Source organism: Hypomesus transpacificus, unplaced genomic scaffold, assembly GCF_021917145.1.
Source record: "Hypomesus transpacificus isolate Combined female unplaced genomic scaffold, fHypTra1 scaffold_31, whole genome shotgun sequence".
NCBI lineage: Eukaryota > Metazoa > Chordata > Actinopteri > Osmeriformes > Osmeridae > Hypomesus > Hypomesus transpacificus.
The window spans coordinates 1,358,762-1,374,703 of record NW_025813837.1 but is presented as its reverse complement, the minus strand read 5'-3'; the positions used below and the strand labels follow the sequence as shown (position 1 = coordinate 1,374,703).

Sequence of the window (15,942 nt, the reverse complement as noted above, 5' to 3'; positions counted from 1 at the left end):
CCCACATTGGGGATGCAAAACAACATTGACGCTAACAAAAGCCAGTGGCGCGGGGCATAGGTCTGTGGTACTCTTTATTACAACACGTTTAGAAAACCAGCTTGTGAGGGTACACGCCGTTGGACAGGCAGAAGGATGAACGCAGGTAGCCCTTGAGCTGGGGGACCTTCTTGATTAGGGGCAGCAGCTGGGAGTCCACAGCCTTCTGGTCCTCCTTCCTCTGCTCTGTCAGCTGGTAACTCTGGGGGGGGGAGGAGGAGAGGGGAACAGGTAAACACCATGCCAACTCCACTCACTTCCTGGAGGGCATCAACGCAAGGCTGGAGGGATCACATCAGCTTTAGATGTTTTTATTTCTCACATTTAACAGGAGAATTGATTTAATACCCAATCACAATAGCACAGGAAACAATTAAGTACCACCGGTTAAGTTTGTGACTATCCCTAATTTGGAAGGCGTCTGTCGTGGAGCGGGGTGACTACTGTACCTCCTTCTCTGTGTCGAAGATCTCGCCCTCCTGGTGGCGTGGTCTCCTCAGCCTCTTCTTCTTGAAGTAGGCGTCTGACAGGGTCTTGGGGATCTTCATGGTGGAGATGTCGACCTTGGTCGCCGTGGCGATGACAAACTTCTGGTGCGCCCTGCGCAGGGGAACGCGGTTCAGGGCGAGGGGGCCTGGGGGAGAGGAAGGGTACGGAAGGACTTGTGAGATCAGTCGAGTGATCAGAACGAGGACACCCAACATTGTCTTAAAGCCGTATTGTGTTGCAACGGAAGCAGGTTCCCTCACCAGTGACGAGCATCAGACCGCTGGAGAGCTGCTTCAGGAACACCACGCGCTGAGGGGAGCAAGCACACCAGTCAGTCCTTCAGGTCCACCGTCTCATCTCATCCTCGCCTAAACAGCTGCTGCTCAAGTACCATCCAAATCTACTAACTAGGACTGATAAAAAACGCCTGAAGATCTAGCTAAATGAACATCTGACCAGCCAATGACAACCAACCCTCAATATAAAATGTCATGGACAAAAACAGGGGCACAACCGCAGGAAAAATAAAACAACATTATGGGACCACCAATTTACATAATAAATGTGCCGTTTCACAAAATTACACGCTCCCAATTCAATAGCATGAGTGTCCTGTGCCTATCAAGCAGCCCTTGACGTTTGCCACCCTGAAGGGCCTGGGCTGAGCGTGCGCGTTTGTGTGGGTGCACTGCTGTGTGCTGGCTCCTCTGCCTGCCTGCCCCCGCACTGGGCTCAGGGAACAGTCGTTTGTGTGTGGGAAGGGGGGGGGGAGAGGGAATCGGATTCCGACTGTGGAGGTGTCGTTTAACGAGTGAAAACGTGCGTGGGAGCACGCCGTCGCGAGGGTGAAGCCACAGCATTATGGGAAGTCGCCGGCTCCACTACAGGAGATGGGCCGTGTGGGGGACAGGCGCGCATGTTGTTGGCACACCTGTCAAACCCACTTCAGGTATACACAGGCTGACCCTGGGGGGAATGATTCATCCGCATGCGCTGGGAGATATGCTGGAAGTGTCCGGGCCTGCGTGGGGAATAGTGCGTGTGTGTCCATGCCTTTGAATGGAACAGGTCACGCATGTGTGTGGGACAGCGTGTGTGTGGTTGGTGCTCACCTTCCCACGGTGGCGCCCGGTGAGCAGGACGAGCACGGTGCCAGGAGTGATGCTGGCGCGCAGCTTCCTCTTGTGCTGGCTGAAGGGCTTCTTCCCGTGGCTCTTCAGCTTGCGGGGCACGTCCTCTGTGGGGTAGTAACGGGGCTGGTTGGAGGGGGGGAGACGGGTACACATCAGAAACCACCCCAGCAGCCATGTACACCAGCAAGGGGGAACCAAACACTGTCTTACAGGGAACGTCCCAATGACTGCCTCCCCAGGTTATGCCAGGAATAATATGTTTGTAGGACATCCAAGGCAGAGCAGCTCTGACACCTGAGGGTGTTGGGACTCACCATTTTGCGCAGCTTGACTACGCGAGTGCCTCCATTCTTGTCTCCTCCGACAGTCTTGGTGACTGTAGCGGGCGCCTTCACCTTCAACTTCTTCTCAATCTGAAAATTCGACAACATTAAAAAACTGTTAAAAATAACCTCAGACCATTCATGCCCGAACTTTAGAAGCCACGTCTGTAGCTTGAAATGTTTCATCAAGGGACAAAGCTTTCGGGTCTCATGCTGAAAAGTCGGCGGCTCAAATCCCTCCAGCTCCGCCTGGGCCAGGGTCTCACCTTGGTGGTGGTGGTCTTGGTCTTCCTCTTGTACATGGCTCTGCGAGCGTACATGGCGGAACGGGAGTAGCGGCCAATGCCCCTGACCAGAACCGGGTTCCGGCTCCCGTGTTTCCTGACAGCCTTCTTTTTATCTCCCTCGGCCATCTGAAGACAGGTAAAACACACTTGGAATCAGAACGCTATGATCCCAAACACTTGGCTACTACTGGCTTGCTAGCTAAGTAGCTGTGCAACATCAGCATGCCAGTAAGTGATGCACAACAAGGCTTTGGATCGCACCTAACAAAAAATCATTTTCATGGTGAATGGTTTGTGAACATTAGATAATTATACTAGCAAATTGAAGGCGTTAACCACAACTGAAAAACCGGCATGGGTCACTTGTCAGGTAAATGCATGCATAAATTGCGGCATGACAGATGCTAACTACTGTAGGAGGCTAGCAACTTGCAAACTTGAATTATGTTCCGGTCAGCCGGCTATGCTTGGTGCAGTCTAGAAATACCTTTATAATTACTTCAGTTACGTGCTTCAGAAATAGAGTAGAACACTAACAGAATTTACAGGATTCAAACAGATACGTAACCCAAAGACAGCCATTAGGGCTTTACAACGCGTCCATCAAGCTAGCATATTATCACAGGCCAAGCCTAAACATTAGGCAATATATTTAAGTTATCGTCCATGAAATACTGACATTTTCACAAATACCGGGTCTTTAACACAAACAGAACAGCCTCACTTCAAAGTTAAAGGGTAAATCTACTTAATTCACTAAGATGAATACCGATTTTATTTCGGAACAAATGTGAGGAGAAGCCATTCCTACCTTTGCTATGAAAAAAAGAAAGACATCCGGGGATGTGACGCATATATCCACGTCGATTGTCACGGCTACGTAACGAGCGGCCATCCATGTTTTTCATGGAACTTGTAGTTCAGAGCAGGAGAATACGTTGTATTACAACCACAGCTTGGGCCTCGTTTTTCCAACTTTCTTACAGCAAGGACGTTTTCGTATAATTTCGAACTGCAACCACGGACACTCACATAAAATGTTATATTACATTACAAGTAGGCCTACTGTTTGATGGGACGGGGGTGAAGACTGCATATGATAAAGAACTGAACAGTCTAACTTATGCTAGATATTTATTAGGTAGGTAGGACAAAGAATAAATGGCAAAACAAATTCGAAATCAAAAGTTTATTGATATGATAAACAACATTATCCTGTATAGTAGGGTCCACAGTATTGACACATTCTTCTTGGGCAATGGGCACTGTGTGCATCCCTGCCATGGAGTGAAGGGGCAATAAAGAGAAAGAGAGAGAGAAGTGGGGTAGAATCTGTACTGTCACAAACAGTCAAGTTACATTTAAAAAAAAAACTTTGTCCTTATTCAATGGTTTTTATTCTAGAGGTAGTTATGCCTTATAAGCAAGCAGTGTATTCAAGGCACACGCAGAACCAGTCTAACATACTTAAGTTAGCCCTTTAACATTGTAAGGCCTCTTTACCAGAAGGTTAATGGTTAATACAATCATCTTGAATAATGAAGTTGTTAAAAAAGTATATTTTTTCACACATACTACCCACCATTTTCTTACACATACTACCATACTGAACACAGACCATGTTGGAGTGTCTTCACAAGTGTATTTGATGTGAATCAAGTAAAAAAAAAAAAAAAGACTAATGTTTGAGCAAGTCGATGGTGTGTGTTGTTGCACTGAATGTGTTGATGGCATATCTGAATATTTCAATGAAAGCAGTCTATGGAGTACATGGCAAAAAGTATGCGGACACCAGCCAGCCGTATTCGATTTGCCATGCATACTGCTGAAGTAGTACACTTCAGAGTACGGACAACAGAAGAAAGTGCACTTTTTAGTGCAAAGGGTTTGTTCTTCACTGGGTGTTTTCGATGATGATGGCGATGCCCTGTCCTCCTCCGATGCAGGCAGATCCTACAGCATACTTGCCTCCCCGCCGCCTGAGGAAACCAAAAGGGCCATCCATGAAAACATAATTTCTGAAATATTCCCCACATTATAGGAAGGGATACATGTTTTGATAAACATTTTACGATAAATATGGATACATTGTTAATTGACTTTCCTGGTATGATAACACTAAAATAGAAATGGCGGTGTGTGTATAAGTGTAGGCATTTGTGTAGGCATATGTGTGTGCATGTTCGTGTGTTTCTTTGAAGGTGTGTGTGTGTACCGATCTGTGTGCGTTCAGGTTACCTGAGCTCATGCACCAGGTGTGCAGTGATGCGAGCTCCAGAGGCCCCCAGGGGGTGTCCGATGGCGATGGCACCTCCGTTCACGTTGCACTTCTCTGGGTCCAGGCCGAGCGCCTTGGACACCGCCAGGTACTGGGCGGCGAACGCCTCGTTCACCTGTCACACACACAACCGTCAGGAAGTATTAGTATATGGTCAAAAAATGATAGATTTGGGGATAATAAATGAATGAATGGATGAATCATTTGTTCATACCTCTACCAAATCCATGTCTTGCAGAGTGAGACCTGCTTTCTTCAGAGCTTCAGTGATAGCAGGAACAGGGCCTGTGACAGAACACGACATCTTAGCAAACCAAAATAGGAACGAGACTCCATGTTGATCGACAGGGGATTCGGAAACCAACAGTTGCACCTGTGTCTAAATGAAGCCATTACAAAGCCTTGCTAGAAAGGAATAAATCACTTCAGTCCCAAAGCCATATGATATCAATCCCTCACCAATTCCCATGATGCTTGGGTCGCAGCCTGAGATGTGATAGGCCACTATTCTGGCTAATGGGGTGAGCTTGTGCTCCTTCAGCGCATCCTCACTGGCTATCACCACGGCAGCAGCCCCATCGGACACTCCCTGCAGACAAGGAAGAAGACATAGGATGGATTAAAACACAGTGTTGCCAATGCATTGAACATTTTAAATCGTTTTGTTACCATCACTGTACAAAAGCAGGAAATTGTGTTTTATTTCTGTCAAACTTCAAGAATTTATCAAATTTGTTGCAGATTTCTGGTTGGTTACTCACGGATGCGTTGGCAGCCGTGACCGTTCCTCCCTTCTTGAAGACGGGCGCCAGCTTGGCCATCTGCTCCAGAGTGGTTTGTGGGCGTGGGTGCTCGTCCTGGGTCATGGCCACCTTGCCCTTCCTACCCTTCACTTCAATGGGCGCAATCTCAGCTGTGTAGTGGCCACCCTCGTGGGCTGTGCATATGGACAGAAGAAGAACTCGACAGTAAGAAAATCAGACTGACAGGAACCTGGTAGGAAGCCTGCATTAGGAACTGCAAAAATGCAGGTGTCTTGTGCTTTGGCAGGTGGTAGTCCTTTACATAGAGTAGAAGCAGAAGGAATTGTATTGATCCCCAAGAGGAAGGAGTATATTCCTATTTGTACCTTCTGTTCTGTAGATGATAAACTCTTCCTCTGCGTAGTCTATAGGTCTACAATAACGTTTACAATAACGTTTTTAGAATCTACAGAAAACATACATAAGCCATTTAGTGACTCATGTCTGTCTGTCACTCGATTATCTTGAAATTCGGAAGGTGTATACTCAGAACACTACTTGTGCAGTGTCGAGCACGATCCGACAAAGAAGCCTGCTGCAAAACACTTGACAAAGTCCTTCCTTGAAGGGAACAGGGGGCCCCACTGACCAGCTTTCCACTTCTGCTGGGTGTGGTGTGCGTACTGGTCGCACGCCTCTCTGGTGATCTCGTACTTCTCAGCCAGGTTCTCAGCTGTGATGCCCATCGGGATCTTGATGTGCAGGTCGGTAAGCCCCGCCCACAGAGTGTCCTCCAGCTAAGAGTCATGTTCACGCACACAAACAAAGAGCACCAAGGACTTCTGATGAATGACAAAGAACAAACTTCTAAGCACGTGTGAACAACGTCTGCCCACAATTCACTCGAACCCTTTTCAAATAAACCTCAAAGTTCTTGAAATATTGTAGGTGAAGATGTTGGAGTGCCCATTTCATCAGTACTAACTATGTGGCACGCATATTTATCCATCGATTTGTGCTACTGTCCACGTAAATAAGGATAATGTGAAATACATGGTGAAGGTGGTGGTTTTGTTTACCTTCAGATCAAATCCAAACTTGGTTCCAAAGCGAACGTTACGCACGGCATACGGTGCCTGGCTCATGCTCTCTGAGCCTCCGCACAGCACCACCTCGGACTCCTTCAGTTGGATTTCCTACACCCACACGTACACACACACACACACACACACACACACACACACACACACACACACACAATGAAGACAACATTTGTTACAGAAACACACAGACTGTTGCAAATCCAGTGACCTGACAACCTTCGCTGTTGAAGCAGAACAAGGTGACTCATGGATTTGCATCAATGACTCTGCTCGTTAACAGCATGCTATGTGTTCCTGCTAATCCGTGTTTCCTAACAGTGAGTGTGGGCGGGTCTACCTGGGCACCGTTGATGATGGACTGGAAGCCGGAGCCGCACAGCCGGTTGACGGTCAGCGCGGGCACCGGGATGGGCACCGCGCACCTCAGGCCCACGTGGCGAGCGATGTAGGCTGCATCAGCAGAGCTCTGGAACATAGGGGAGAGAGAAAGAGGGAGAAAGATAGCGAGAGGGGAAGGAGAGAATCAGTTCCAACCTTTAGTCAATTGAAACAATTTGCCGTTCATTCCAGAGGTTTTTCTTGCGACTGTTTCTTGAGCTGTGGTTGGGAGTCAGATGGGTGAGCAGTTAGGGAATTAGGCTGTTTATCAGGAGGTTGCCGGTTCGATTCCCAGCTGTGCAAAGATGACGTTGTGTCCTTGGGCAAGGCACTTCACCCTACTTGCCTCGGCGGAATGTCCTTTACTTACTGTAAGTCGCTCTGGATAAGAGCGTTTGCTAAATGACTAAATGTAATGTAAATGGTTGATGTGCATGTGGTAGCTGTGCATGTGGTTGCTGGGCATGTGGTTGCTGTGCATGTACCTGCATGACGTTACCCACGATGACGCTGTTGACCAGCTCTGGAGCCACACCCCCAGCAGCCAGGGCTGCTTTGGCAGCATGTGTTGCCAAGTCCGTGGCAGTGTGGTCCTTCAGCACGCCGCCATAGGTGCCAAATGGGGTGCGCTTGGCCGACACAACAAATACACCTGGAGAGAGGGGTAGACGGAGAGAGGAAGAAACTAAAAGGAAGGAAAAAATCATCTATTTTTCTTGATCTCCCTGATGGGTGGTCCCACCCATCAGGGTGGTACCTGAAGGTTCTCCACATTTCAACAGTTTAAGAACCATATAAGACCCCAACCTCCCAATTTAGCACCAGCCACGTTTCACACCACGAGAGATTGATATAAGACAGTGGCATTTAGGTCACTCTGTACTGGATAGATGGGTCACACTGATAACGGTAATGTTGACAACTATGAATAGTGTCACTGTCACCTTTGACCCATTTTACTCTCCTTGCCAATTTATTAGAGATTATAAAACTCTACTACTGTCATGATCGGCTTGCACCTGAGATTTATTCGAAATAAGAAGGTCTCTGCGTCACTCGTCTCGTTTCTATTCAGAAACATTGGTGTCGATTTCATTCATTTCTACTCAATGGACACAGCTGTCAGCTTGTGTACAATGTCCTTAAAGATACATTTAATTTAATGTCTCATCAGCAACTTTGATAGACTCTTCATAAATTGACAATAAAGTCTGTAGTCAGTTCTCCAGCTATCTAGCTAGTATTTAACAAGTTAACCAGCTACGTAGTCACTCAGACAAAATGTACAAAAGTATTCTACACTCGCGTGCTTGCATGCATGCATTATACAATTTGCTTGCTTATATATTTTCATATTGTAAACAGAAATGTACCTCTGAGCAGCGCCATTATATTGATTCCACGACAATGATCAAGGGTGTCTGTGTCTTGAAGTACGTGCGACCCGAATACACTTTTAGCCAAACACAGACAATCTTGACCTTTTGCCTACAATACATACTGATGAAAGTGTCTTAGCATTGATTGAAACACTTTCGATAATGTTTTGATCAAACTTTACGTATTTTATTATATATAGATATGTTTATAATACCACAGTATACAATACAGGTCAAATGAAACATAGCTTTTTTATTTGGTGTAACATTACTAATATCTTCTTTCAGAGTTGCCAAATTATTTTTAGCATTTTCCGACCGCTATAACAATGCATTAGAAAGTGCGGTTTCAAATTCAAAACTTCGTTTACTTGATTATTCATTAACTGCACTGTACTTCCGTCCTATGGCTGTCAAGGGGACAGCAATGATATAATTTGAAACACACTTGAAAAGCTTTTATCAAAATATGCATGAAAAGTGATCGAAAGGAACCATGTCGTTAGCGATAGCGATAACGTTAGCGCGTGCCCTGTGCAGGGTATTGACTCGACAGAATGCAGCGCCAAGGTAAGTAGCATAGCCATAGTTAGTGCTATCTCTGATGTACCCACGTTGCTAATAGCTAACACGTTGAATACACTGAACTAGAGCCGAAGCAAAGCATCTCTGGTCCTGTCATTAGTGCTTACACACAAGGTCGTTCCCGCATTTAATGATGCTTTATAAATGCTGTTGTCCCAGATCTGTGCTGGCAGTGAATGGCCAGGTAGCACAAGCTCCCTGGTTTGCTTCAGTTCTCACGTTGAAGACCTCAGCCCCGCTAAGGTATAGTGGAAGATCATCTGACTTGTTCAACCGCTACAACAATAACAGCATGTGTAGGCTGCGATCTGAACACTTGCCGTGATCGAACAGGGCTGAACCCAGGAGAAAGAAGAAGGTGGACCCCCGGAGGGAGCAGATGATCAGGGAGAGGATGAAGAAGAAGCTGAAGAGGTTGGAGAAGGTTCCCCCGGAGATGATCCCCATCGAAGACTTCATCACTCCAGCTAAATATCTGGACGAAGCAAGGTATGGTTCACAATACCAGCTGTAGATTCTGTAGATACTACGTGTGCTGGCTGGAAACGGGGCTGGCCACTGCAAACCATTCCCAATGTTGATGGAGATGCGATCATTTCCATTGATGACCAGCTAGAAACTTTGGAGCGCTGTGGTTAAGTCTGGTAGAGTGAGTCTTACTGTCAAAATGCATATTTAATTAATTCATCATTCGATGAACTCATCCAGTGTAGTCAGTGGTTAATGGCCTGTGTTGCGTTTCTCAGGAGCCGTGCTCCAACTCAGCTGTCCTTCGAGGATAGCGAGCGGCGAGCTCTGCTGCTGAAGGAGTGGTCCCGCTACAAACTGGTAAGACGACCTGTCAAAACCACCTGAGAATATGCATAATATAATGCATACAAAAAATACATCAAGTGTGTATGCATTAAGAAATACTAAGTAAGCATGATGTTGTGTTATATGAGAGATATTAGGCCTATTCTTTTCTGTGTATAGCTGTATAAAAAAGGCATGTTTTATCTCCTGTGTTTCTCTGGGGTTCTCACTGTGCTTCCTGTTCCCCCTGGCCCACTCAGGAGCAGCACCGGGCTGAGATGGAAGCTGTGGGCCAGGCCCTGGAGGCCCAGGCGGAGGCCCTGAAGGAGCTGCAGCTGGTGTCGGAGGACCTCTACCAGGCTGCACTGAAGCCAGACCCCCTGCTCTTCCCCTTCAGCCAAAAGGGGCCCTGTTTCACTCCACCCAAGCCCCAGTACGAAGCACCGGAGGGCAAATACACAGACATCACCAAGGTCTACACTCAGTGAGAAGGTGGGATGAGGAGTAGTCGCATCTGGTGTTGCAGATCCATCTTCAGACGAACTTGACGTGACAACGGGCCAGACGTTTTTATGAGATTTCCTCAGAAAAAGGATCACACCCGGGTGGATTGCGTCCGCTGTCACGTCTTTGCAACTTCCACAAAACTGGGAGGGGCTTGCGTTCGTCAGATTGGCAGTTCTATCATGTGTTGACTGCCAGAGGAAGATGTTGTGTCCATAAAAAAGAAAGATGGTCGATTGCAACGTCTCACCGGGGTGTGGTTTCATCAGCTCATTCAGTGTTGTCATGTTTGAAAAAGTAATACTGGGTATGTCCCAAAATGTACAACATCAAAACCTTGAAATTCATGTTTTTTATTGTAATGCGTGATCAGATTCATGTATGTTACACACACACACAAATGTGAATGAATCATTAAAGGCCATTAACATACTTTGATACTGGTGTCTATGACAAAGGGGTTCAGCAACACAATCATGCTAATTAGATTTCCATACAATGTTATGGGTGTCTGGTAAGAGGGTGTCAACTCAAATTGCTACGATCAAATGCTATCTATATTCCATGTCCCTTTATCTAGCATTTCCAAAGTACCAAAAGTGAAATTCTCATGACAAATGTTTGACATCCTTCCACGCTTGCTGAGCCCATTCATACAAGACCCTGAAGTGTCTGGCACAATTCAATCTCACAGCACACCCAAAATCAGTGCAGGAAATTGGACACCACTGTAGAGTACAGTCCATAAGGTCATACCACCTTCATTGTAACCTCTACTGGGCAGAGAACCCGGGAGGCTTCATGCACATTTCTGCAGCAAACTGGCATCTCAGAAGTCTTTAGCCCCACAGAGGACTCGTGCTGTGGGTGGGTGTTCAGGAGTCCTGAGGCTTGTCCTGGTTCAGGGGCAGGTGCCAGTCTCTTGGAGGTTCTCTCCTCATCTCCCAGACAGGGGTAAACTTCCTCTGCTCTGCTACCCTCTTCCTCTCACTGCTCTGTAACGCCTCCTGGACAACGCAATAAAAGATGAAAACTCAGTCAAGGGATGGTTTTGAGCCAAGTGCGCACGCAAGCACACGTGAAAGATAAAGGCCGTTTTCATATACCCGTCACCAGTTGCTTGTGTAAATGAGTACATGATAATGTGACATTCTACCAGACACACGATTGTGGCGTCTACTCTACCTTGGTTTCTGGGTCTGGGTGTTTCTCCCACTGTTTGCACATGTTGAAGTCCTCTTTCCATTGCTGGCAGGAAGGTGAAGTGCCATGAGCGTAATAGTGGTGAAAACGGTTCCACAGGCTTTTGCAGTGCCTGAACTCACTCCAGTAGACATCACAGTTACGAGGAGGCTAGTGGAGGTGACACAGACACACGATGAAGGGGCTGGTGTTTCTGGCTAATGTGTACTGACAGCAACAATTTAGCCTAGCTAGCTAGCCTAGCTCCCTCACTGTGTTTTAATTTAGATTACATAACCTTACATCGAATTACTCGGATGCAGTTTGTGATGCTGGGCATGTGATTAAATGTACGTCATGGTAAAAATACAGTATTGCATACGTTACCCTCCACATCGCTTCAGAGGCTGCCATCGTTATTTTCCCCAAACAGACGTCACAGCGTGAAAGACGTTGAGTCACGAACCTTGCTCGGGGCCAATAAGAGGTTACGTACGCACACAGCTTCCGCCCACTGTCGAGAGCGATTCCACCGTTTACCGAAAAGCGTTTCTTATATACGTATCATTCCTGCACTAAAACAATGACATTTCAGTAAGAAATTAGAGGAAGACAAATATACTGAATGTTCTTTATTTCAAAGCAGTAGTCCTCATGTCAGAGTTTATAAATAAAATAAAAAGCAGTCATGCCACTCACCCAAGATAGACATAATCCACAAGGTCCTACATCCCAACCCAATTGTGAAAACCCTTCAACTCGAAACAATGTGATTATTAGAAGTAGGCTATCGTTTTGTCTTAACATTTGACAGTGGCCCTTCAAAATGAAGGACAGGGCAAAACTGGGGAATCCATTGGCTACATTTCCCCCCAAAAGAAAGTTAAATGGAACTAAATTGTGACTCAACCTGTGAAACAAATAACCCAAAATTCAAACACACAGGCTGAATGTTGAGCGGTTTCATATCGTGGATAAACTGGGAAATGATCATAATACGTTTAGACAATGAAAAACCCTTCCTTTCCGATGCCCCCGCAGCAGCAAATCTTTGCTCTGAGGGACCAAGCGACCGCAGTTGTCATCGTGGCCTGTATTGATTTCCTTGTGTTGTGTTTGGGAGCGTTCAGAGTCTGTGTTAAATCAGTCCGGGCCTCCAGGTTAAGACGTAAAGCCTCATGGCTTCCTGCCCTTCTTGCGTAGTGACTGTCCTTCCCCAGAGAAGGCGATGAACCTGCTCAGCTCATCCTGGTGAGGACAGACAAGACACATAAGCAGGAATGAGTCCTCTAAATGATCTATCTGGCTCAGGTATAACAGTGCAGCTTGAAGAACCTCACTATAACACGTACCACTGATACGGCATATAATTCATCTCTCTAAGCAACAGTTTGCCTCACGTATTTTTTTTACAATTAAAAAATCCCCCAACCCAAGTTGTTGTCTTAATTATTTGGTGGTTGAATATGACGGTGGTACTCACATCCTCCATGGTCCTCCGGGGCTGGGGTCTGGAGTTGCGGATGAAGGTGATCCTGCCCACCTTGTACTCGTAGTTAGGGATGCCCCTGTGGGCAGTGGAGGTTAAAGGTCAACACCATCGGTGACATCATCACCGCTCATCGTGCCCAACCGGGAGTTTGTATCATCTGACATTCCTATCAACTCATCTACTGTAGGCAACTTCGGTCTTGCTTTCAATGTGTTCTATGTGAATGGTTGCTTATTTATGTACATCGGAATTCTACATTTACATTACATTTATGCATTTAGCAGACGCTTTTATCCAAAGCGACTTCCAAGAGCGAGTTTGACCTAACATGTAATGTAAGAATATTCTTAGATGTGAGAAAGGTGCTATTTAAATAACCAACATTATTATTCTAATAGGGAGGCATGTAAGCAGTCTAAAAACCCCACCTCGCAAAGACACTACTAGACTGATGCAGCCCCCCAGGTCTGATCGACTCTGTTAGGTACATGAAGGAGGCTTGTCAAGCTGATCCCTGGATGACTAGATGCAAGAGAATCACCCCGTTTCACCAACTACCGTTTACTCCCTGTGAACATCCAACAGCGCAGACTCTAAACACGGCTGACGTCTGCTCACCTTTTGATGTCGCTGGGATCAATGGGGACAGGGCTAGGCTCGATGCCCTTCAGCTTGCCGTCAAGGCGGTTGCCAGAACCAGTGAAAGCCTGCATGGGAAAGTTCCGGTTAGAAACGTATGCTTTGCTCCCATGCTCACTAGCGTGTATATGGTAAATACATGTAAAGAGAACTGCGCCTGTCTACAACTGACCCGGAATCCCATGTCCATGTCAGCATAGCTGTTGGCGTCTCCTTCCTCCTCCTGAGAGAGAGAAAAGAAAGAAAGAAAGAGAACCACCATTGTGAGTCCAGCCAACTGGGTCATCGTCTACATTTAGTTTGTAATCTAGTTCTTACAGTAGCACTCGTCTTTGTCATTTTCAACCTAGAATTATCCAATATTTCACACCCGATATTCCCTATGTTGTTTGTACTGTGGCCCCTCCTCGCCCTATGGCCCCTCCCCTCGCCCTGTGGCCCCTCCTCACCCCATAGCCCCTCCCCTCGCCCTGTGGCCCCTCCCCTTGCACCCTCCCCTCGCCCTGTGGCCCCTCCCAGTGAGCTGCAGCAGGGCTCCTACCGTGGGCTCCTCGTGGTGCTGAGGCCTCCTCTCAGGCTCCTTGTACCCCAGCGGAGCGTCAAAGTCCACCTGAAACACCGGACACACATTCAGGTCACGGATATCGGACAGACACAACTGTAGCTCTAACTGACACACATTTACCATGGTTGTATTTCGGACGGTTGGTATTACTGTGGCAGGGGGACTTACATTCATGTCACACTCGATGATGGACACTGCTTTGTCCGGCTTGGTTTCCATGACCCGTAACTCATAGATCTGTCATAAGAGACAAGCAGGAGAGGAAGGGGTAAGGTCACATGACGGCATGCATCCCACGTCCTGAACTCCTACGGCTTCGTTAAAGAGATGTGGTCCACGGTCTGTTACCGCATTTCAATGTTTACCTTTTCATTGTAGTTGATAGCGATGACATCGCCTGTGGTTAAGCAGGCAAAATTTCTCAAGGCATTTTCCAACCTGTGACACAGAGACACATAGCCACAGGTCAGTTTTCAACCAGAAATGGAGGTATTTAGGTATGATAACTTTGGCCGACCACTGTAGCAGAAATGTGATTTAAAAACTATTCTATCCTGTCGGTTAACCCTTCTTTATCCAAGCTCGGCAGTTAAAACTATATGGATATACCCAATAACAGTCCAATCTTAATCTATCAGTCTGTGTTTGAGGTTCTAAACATCCAGAGCGTATGGAAGGCTGCTGTCGTACACGGCCTTGGGGTTGGTGATGTCCAGGAAGTCTGGGCTCTGGGGCTGAAACTTGGAGTAGGTGGCCACCATGAGGTTGACACTCTCCACCTGAACCAGCCCTCCTTCCTCCAGGAGCAAGTTCTGCATCATCTACAGCCAGGACACACACACACACACACAAATGATTGCTTTATGACAGTATATCGGAGGTAGTCTATTCTTCTCAAAACATGTCATGTGTACACAGACCTGAAAAGGTAGAACAAGGTTTTCCATTTTCGGAACAAGTTAAAATAACGTAACTATAAACATGATTTATGTGTAAAATAGCTTTTGTTGTCGAGTTCAACAACATGGTTTAACTAACCCAGTGTGGCAAGTAACAGATTCCCTCATCTGCAACAAACTCCAGCACACCACAGTGAGTCATTCTGTCTGAGTTCTTGTTGGTCAGCTTAAACAGCATGGGGTAGGTGATGTTCAGTCTGCCTGTGTGGGGGAAAGGGATCAGAGCTATCTGTCAAAAGGATTTTTCTTTGAAGAACACGTCCGGGTAATGTTGGAGTGAGAATAATGGAGAGTAGGCTACTTACTGAGCTGGTCAAGAGCGGATGGTGGCATTATAACTACAGATAGAACAGAAAGCATACATTAACTTTGGAAGCTAGCAATTACTTGTACTAAGAACGGCCCAGTTAAGCTCACATGGTTCAGTACAAGTGCTTCGTTGGAGTGATGCATTGGTGACATAGCTACGTTCCGTCATTTCACTACGTAGACTGGACACAGTTACAGTAATACATTTTGTATATCTGTAGTATAATATCACAAACTTTTTCCTCCTTTCTCGACGTCCGACCGGTCGTTGGGACCTGCCAGCATAGACACCGAGTAGCAACGGTATTGCGTGGAGAAGCGGTTTTGGAAAGCCCGTGGAATAGGGTGATCGAACATGTTGAAGGAAAACTGCAACACAAAAACAAATTGAACAATTATTTCAATCTGGATAGGTGCTGATGTTAACAGACTGATTCAAGCACAACAAAGCATGCTACCTGGATATTTTACACTCAAATTCGACTACAGTGACAGTGCATCTTTCTTTCGTCATGTTGTTGAACAGCTAATGTTAGCTATTGTAGCGTTGCTTACAGGCAAGAAGAATTAATAGGCTATATTGTCCTCGATGTTTTGTATTGTTATTACTTACCATGTTGACTATTGGGACGTCAACTTCCTTACACAAAATAGTTAAATACAGGACCTTTTTGTATATCCCTGTGCGACTAAATAGTTACTGTTGCATCCAATGTTGTCTTCCTCTTCAACCACGGAAGTGAGGTCATAGCAGGTAGTG

At 46.3% G+C, this 15,942-nt stretch overlaps 5 protein-coding genes across 5 annotated transcripts; 1 reads left to right on the top strand and 4 right to left on the bottom strand.

Annotated features, from left to right (window-relative positions):
• Nucleotides 1-57: 57 nt before the first annotated feature.
• rpl6 (ribosomal protein L6) lies at nucleotides 58-2,430 on the bottom strand. The gene is made up of 6 exons (XM_047015940.1): nucleotides 2,251-2,430; nucleotides 1,976-2,074; nucleotides 1,641-1,784; nucleotides 789-837; nucleotides 489-673; nucleotides 58-241 (listed from the first exon to the last, which is right to left on the bottom strand). The coding sequence occupies exons 1-6, from the start codon at nucleotides 2,395-2,397 to the stop codon at nucleotides 89-91; spliced, it is 777 nt and encodes a 258-aa protein (XP_046871896.1). The 5' UTR covers nucleotides 2,398-2,430; the 3' UTR covers nucleotides 58-88.
• A 1,015-nt stretch (nucleotides 2,431-3,445) lies between these two features.
• On the bottom strand, nucleotides 3,446-8,252 carry acaa2 (acetyl-CoA acyltransferase 2). The gene is made up of 10 exons (XM_047015778.1): nucleotides 8,147-8,252; nucleotides 7,259-7,425; nucleotides 6,733-6,861; nucleotides 6,372-6,488; nucleotides 5,942-6,089; nucleotides 5,311-5,486; nucleotides 5,009-5,138; nucleotides 4,764-4,834; nucleotides 4,510-4,664; nucleotides 3,446-4,250 (listed from the first exon to the last, which is right to left on the bottom strand). Exons 1-10 carry the CDS (start codon nucleotides 8,160-8,162, stop codon nucleotides 4,166-4,168), a joined length of 1,194 nt encoding a protein of 397 aa, XP_046871734.1. The 5' UTR covers nucleotides 8,163-8,252; the 3' UTR covers nucleotides 3,446-4,165.
• A 279-nt stretch (nucleotides 8,253-8,531) lies between these two features.
• On the top strand, nucleotides 8,532-10,469 carry mrpl40 (mitochondrial ribosomal protein L40). The gene is made up of 5 exons (XM_047015915.1): nucleotides 8,532-8,722; nucleotides 8,897-8,980; nucleotides 9,071-9,226; nucleotides 9,484-9,565; nucleotides 9,793-10,469. Exons 1-5 carry the CDS (start codon nucleotides 8,649-8,651, stop codon nucleotides 10,018-10,020), a joined length of 624 nt encoding a protein of 207 aa, XP_046871871.1. The 5' UTR covers nucleotides 8,532-8,648; the 3' UTR covers nucleotides 10,021-10,469.
• cunh22orf39 (chromosome unknown C22orf39 homolog) lies at nucleotides 10,418-11,752 on the bottom strand. Its single transcript, XM_047015916.1, has 3 exons — nucleotides 11,606-11,752; nucleotides 11,222-11,389; nucleotides 10,418-11,043 (listed from the first exon to the last, which is right to left on the bottom strand). Exons 1-3 carry the CDS (start codon nucleotides 11,630-11,632, stop codon nucleotides 10,912-10,914), a joined length of 327 nt encoding a protein of 108 aa, XP_046871872.1. The 5' UTR covers nucleotides 11,633-11,752; the 3' UTR covers nucleotides 10,418-10,911.
• Nucleotides 11,753-11,837: 85 nt separating this feature from the next.
• ufd1l (ubiquitin recognition factor in ER associated degradation 1) lies at nucleotides 11,838-15,935 on the bottom strand. Its single transcript, XM_047015914.1, has 12 exons — nucleotides 15,796-15,935; nucleotides 15,419-15,551; nucleotides 15,179-15,211; nucleotides 14,953-15,074; nucleotides 14,605-14,735; nucleotides 14,280-14,352; nucleotides 14,083-14,151; nucleotides 13,891-13,959; nucleotides 13,522-13,572; nucleotides 13,329-13,417; nucleotides 12,702-12,786; nucleotides 11,838-12,466 (listed from the first exon to the last, which is right to left on the bottom strand). The coding sequence occupies exons 1-12, from the start codon at nucleotides 15,796-15,798 to the stop codon at nucleotides 12,395-12,397; spliced, it is 930 nt and encodes a 309-aa protein (XP_046871870.1). The 5' UTR covers nucleotides 15,799-15,935; the 3' UTR covers nucleotides 11,838-12,394.
• Nucleotides 15,936-15,942: the final 7 nt, after the last annotated feature.

Coding starts and splice junctions, on each gene's coding strand:
- rpl6 (XM_047015940.1), bottom strand. CDS start 2,397: ATGGCCGAGGGAGATAAAAAGAAGGCTGTCAGGAAACACGGGAGCCGG. Junction 1,785..1,975: donor TAGTCAAGCTGCGCAAAATG/GTGAGTCCCAAC, acceptor CCCTCCAACCAG/CCCCGTTACTACCCCACAGA. Junction 242..488: donor TCTTCGACACAGAGAAGGAG/GTACAGTAGTCA, acceptor TCCCCCCCCCAG/AGTTACCAGCTGACAGAGCA.
- acaa2 (XM_047015778.1), bottom strand. Junction 6,489..6,732: donor CCATCATCAACGGTGCCCAG/GTAGACCCGCCC, acceptor GTGTGGGTGTAG/GAAATCCAACTGAAGGAGTC. Junction 5,139..5,310: donor TCACGGCTGCCAACGCATCC/GTGAGTAACCAA, acceptor CCTTGTCTGCAG/GGAGTGTCCGATGGGGCTGC.
- mrpl40 (XM_047015915.1), top strand. CDS start 8,649: ATGTCGTTAGCGATAGCGATAACGTTAGCGCGTGCCCTGTGCAGGGTA. Junction 8,723..8,896: donor CGACAGAATGCAGCGCCAAG/GTAAGTAGCATA, acceptor CTGTTGTCCCAG/ATCTGTGCTGGCAGTGAATG. Junction 9,566..9,792: donor AGTGGTCCCGCTACAAACTG/GTAAGACGACCT, acceptor TGGCCCACTCAG/GAGCAGCACCGGGCTGAGAT.
- cunh22orf39 (XM_047015916.1), bottom strand. CDS start 11,632: ATGGCAGCCTCTGAAGCGATGTGGAGG. Junction 11,390..11,605: donor CCTCTGAAGCGATGTGGAGG/GTAACGTATGCA, acceptor CACCTCCACTAG/CCTCCTCGTAACTGTGATGT. Junction 11,044..11,221: donor ACCCAGACCCAGAAACCAAG/GTAGAGTAGACG, acceptor TGCGTTGTCCAG/GAGGCGTTACAGAGCAGTGA.
- ufd1l (XM_047015914.1), bottom strand. Junction 14,152..14,279: donor CTATCAACTACAATGAAAAG/GTAAACATTGAA, acceptor CTCTTATGACAG/ATCTATGAGTTACGGGTCAT. Junction 12,467..12,701: donor CCCGGAGGACCATGGAGGAT/GTGAGTACCACC, acceptor TGTCCTCACCAG/GATGAGCTGAGCAGGTTCAT.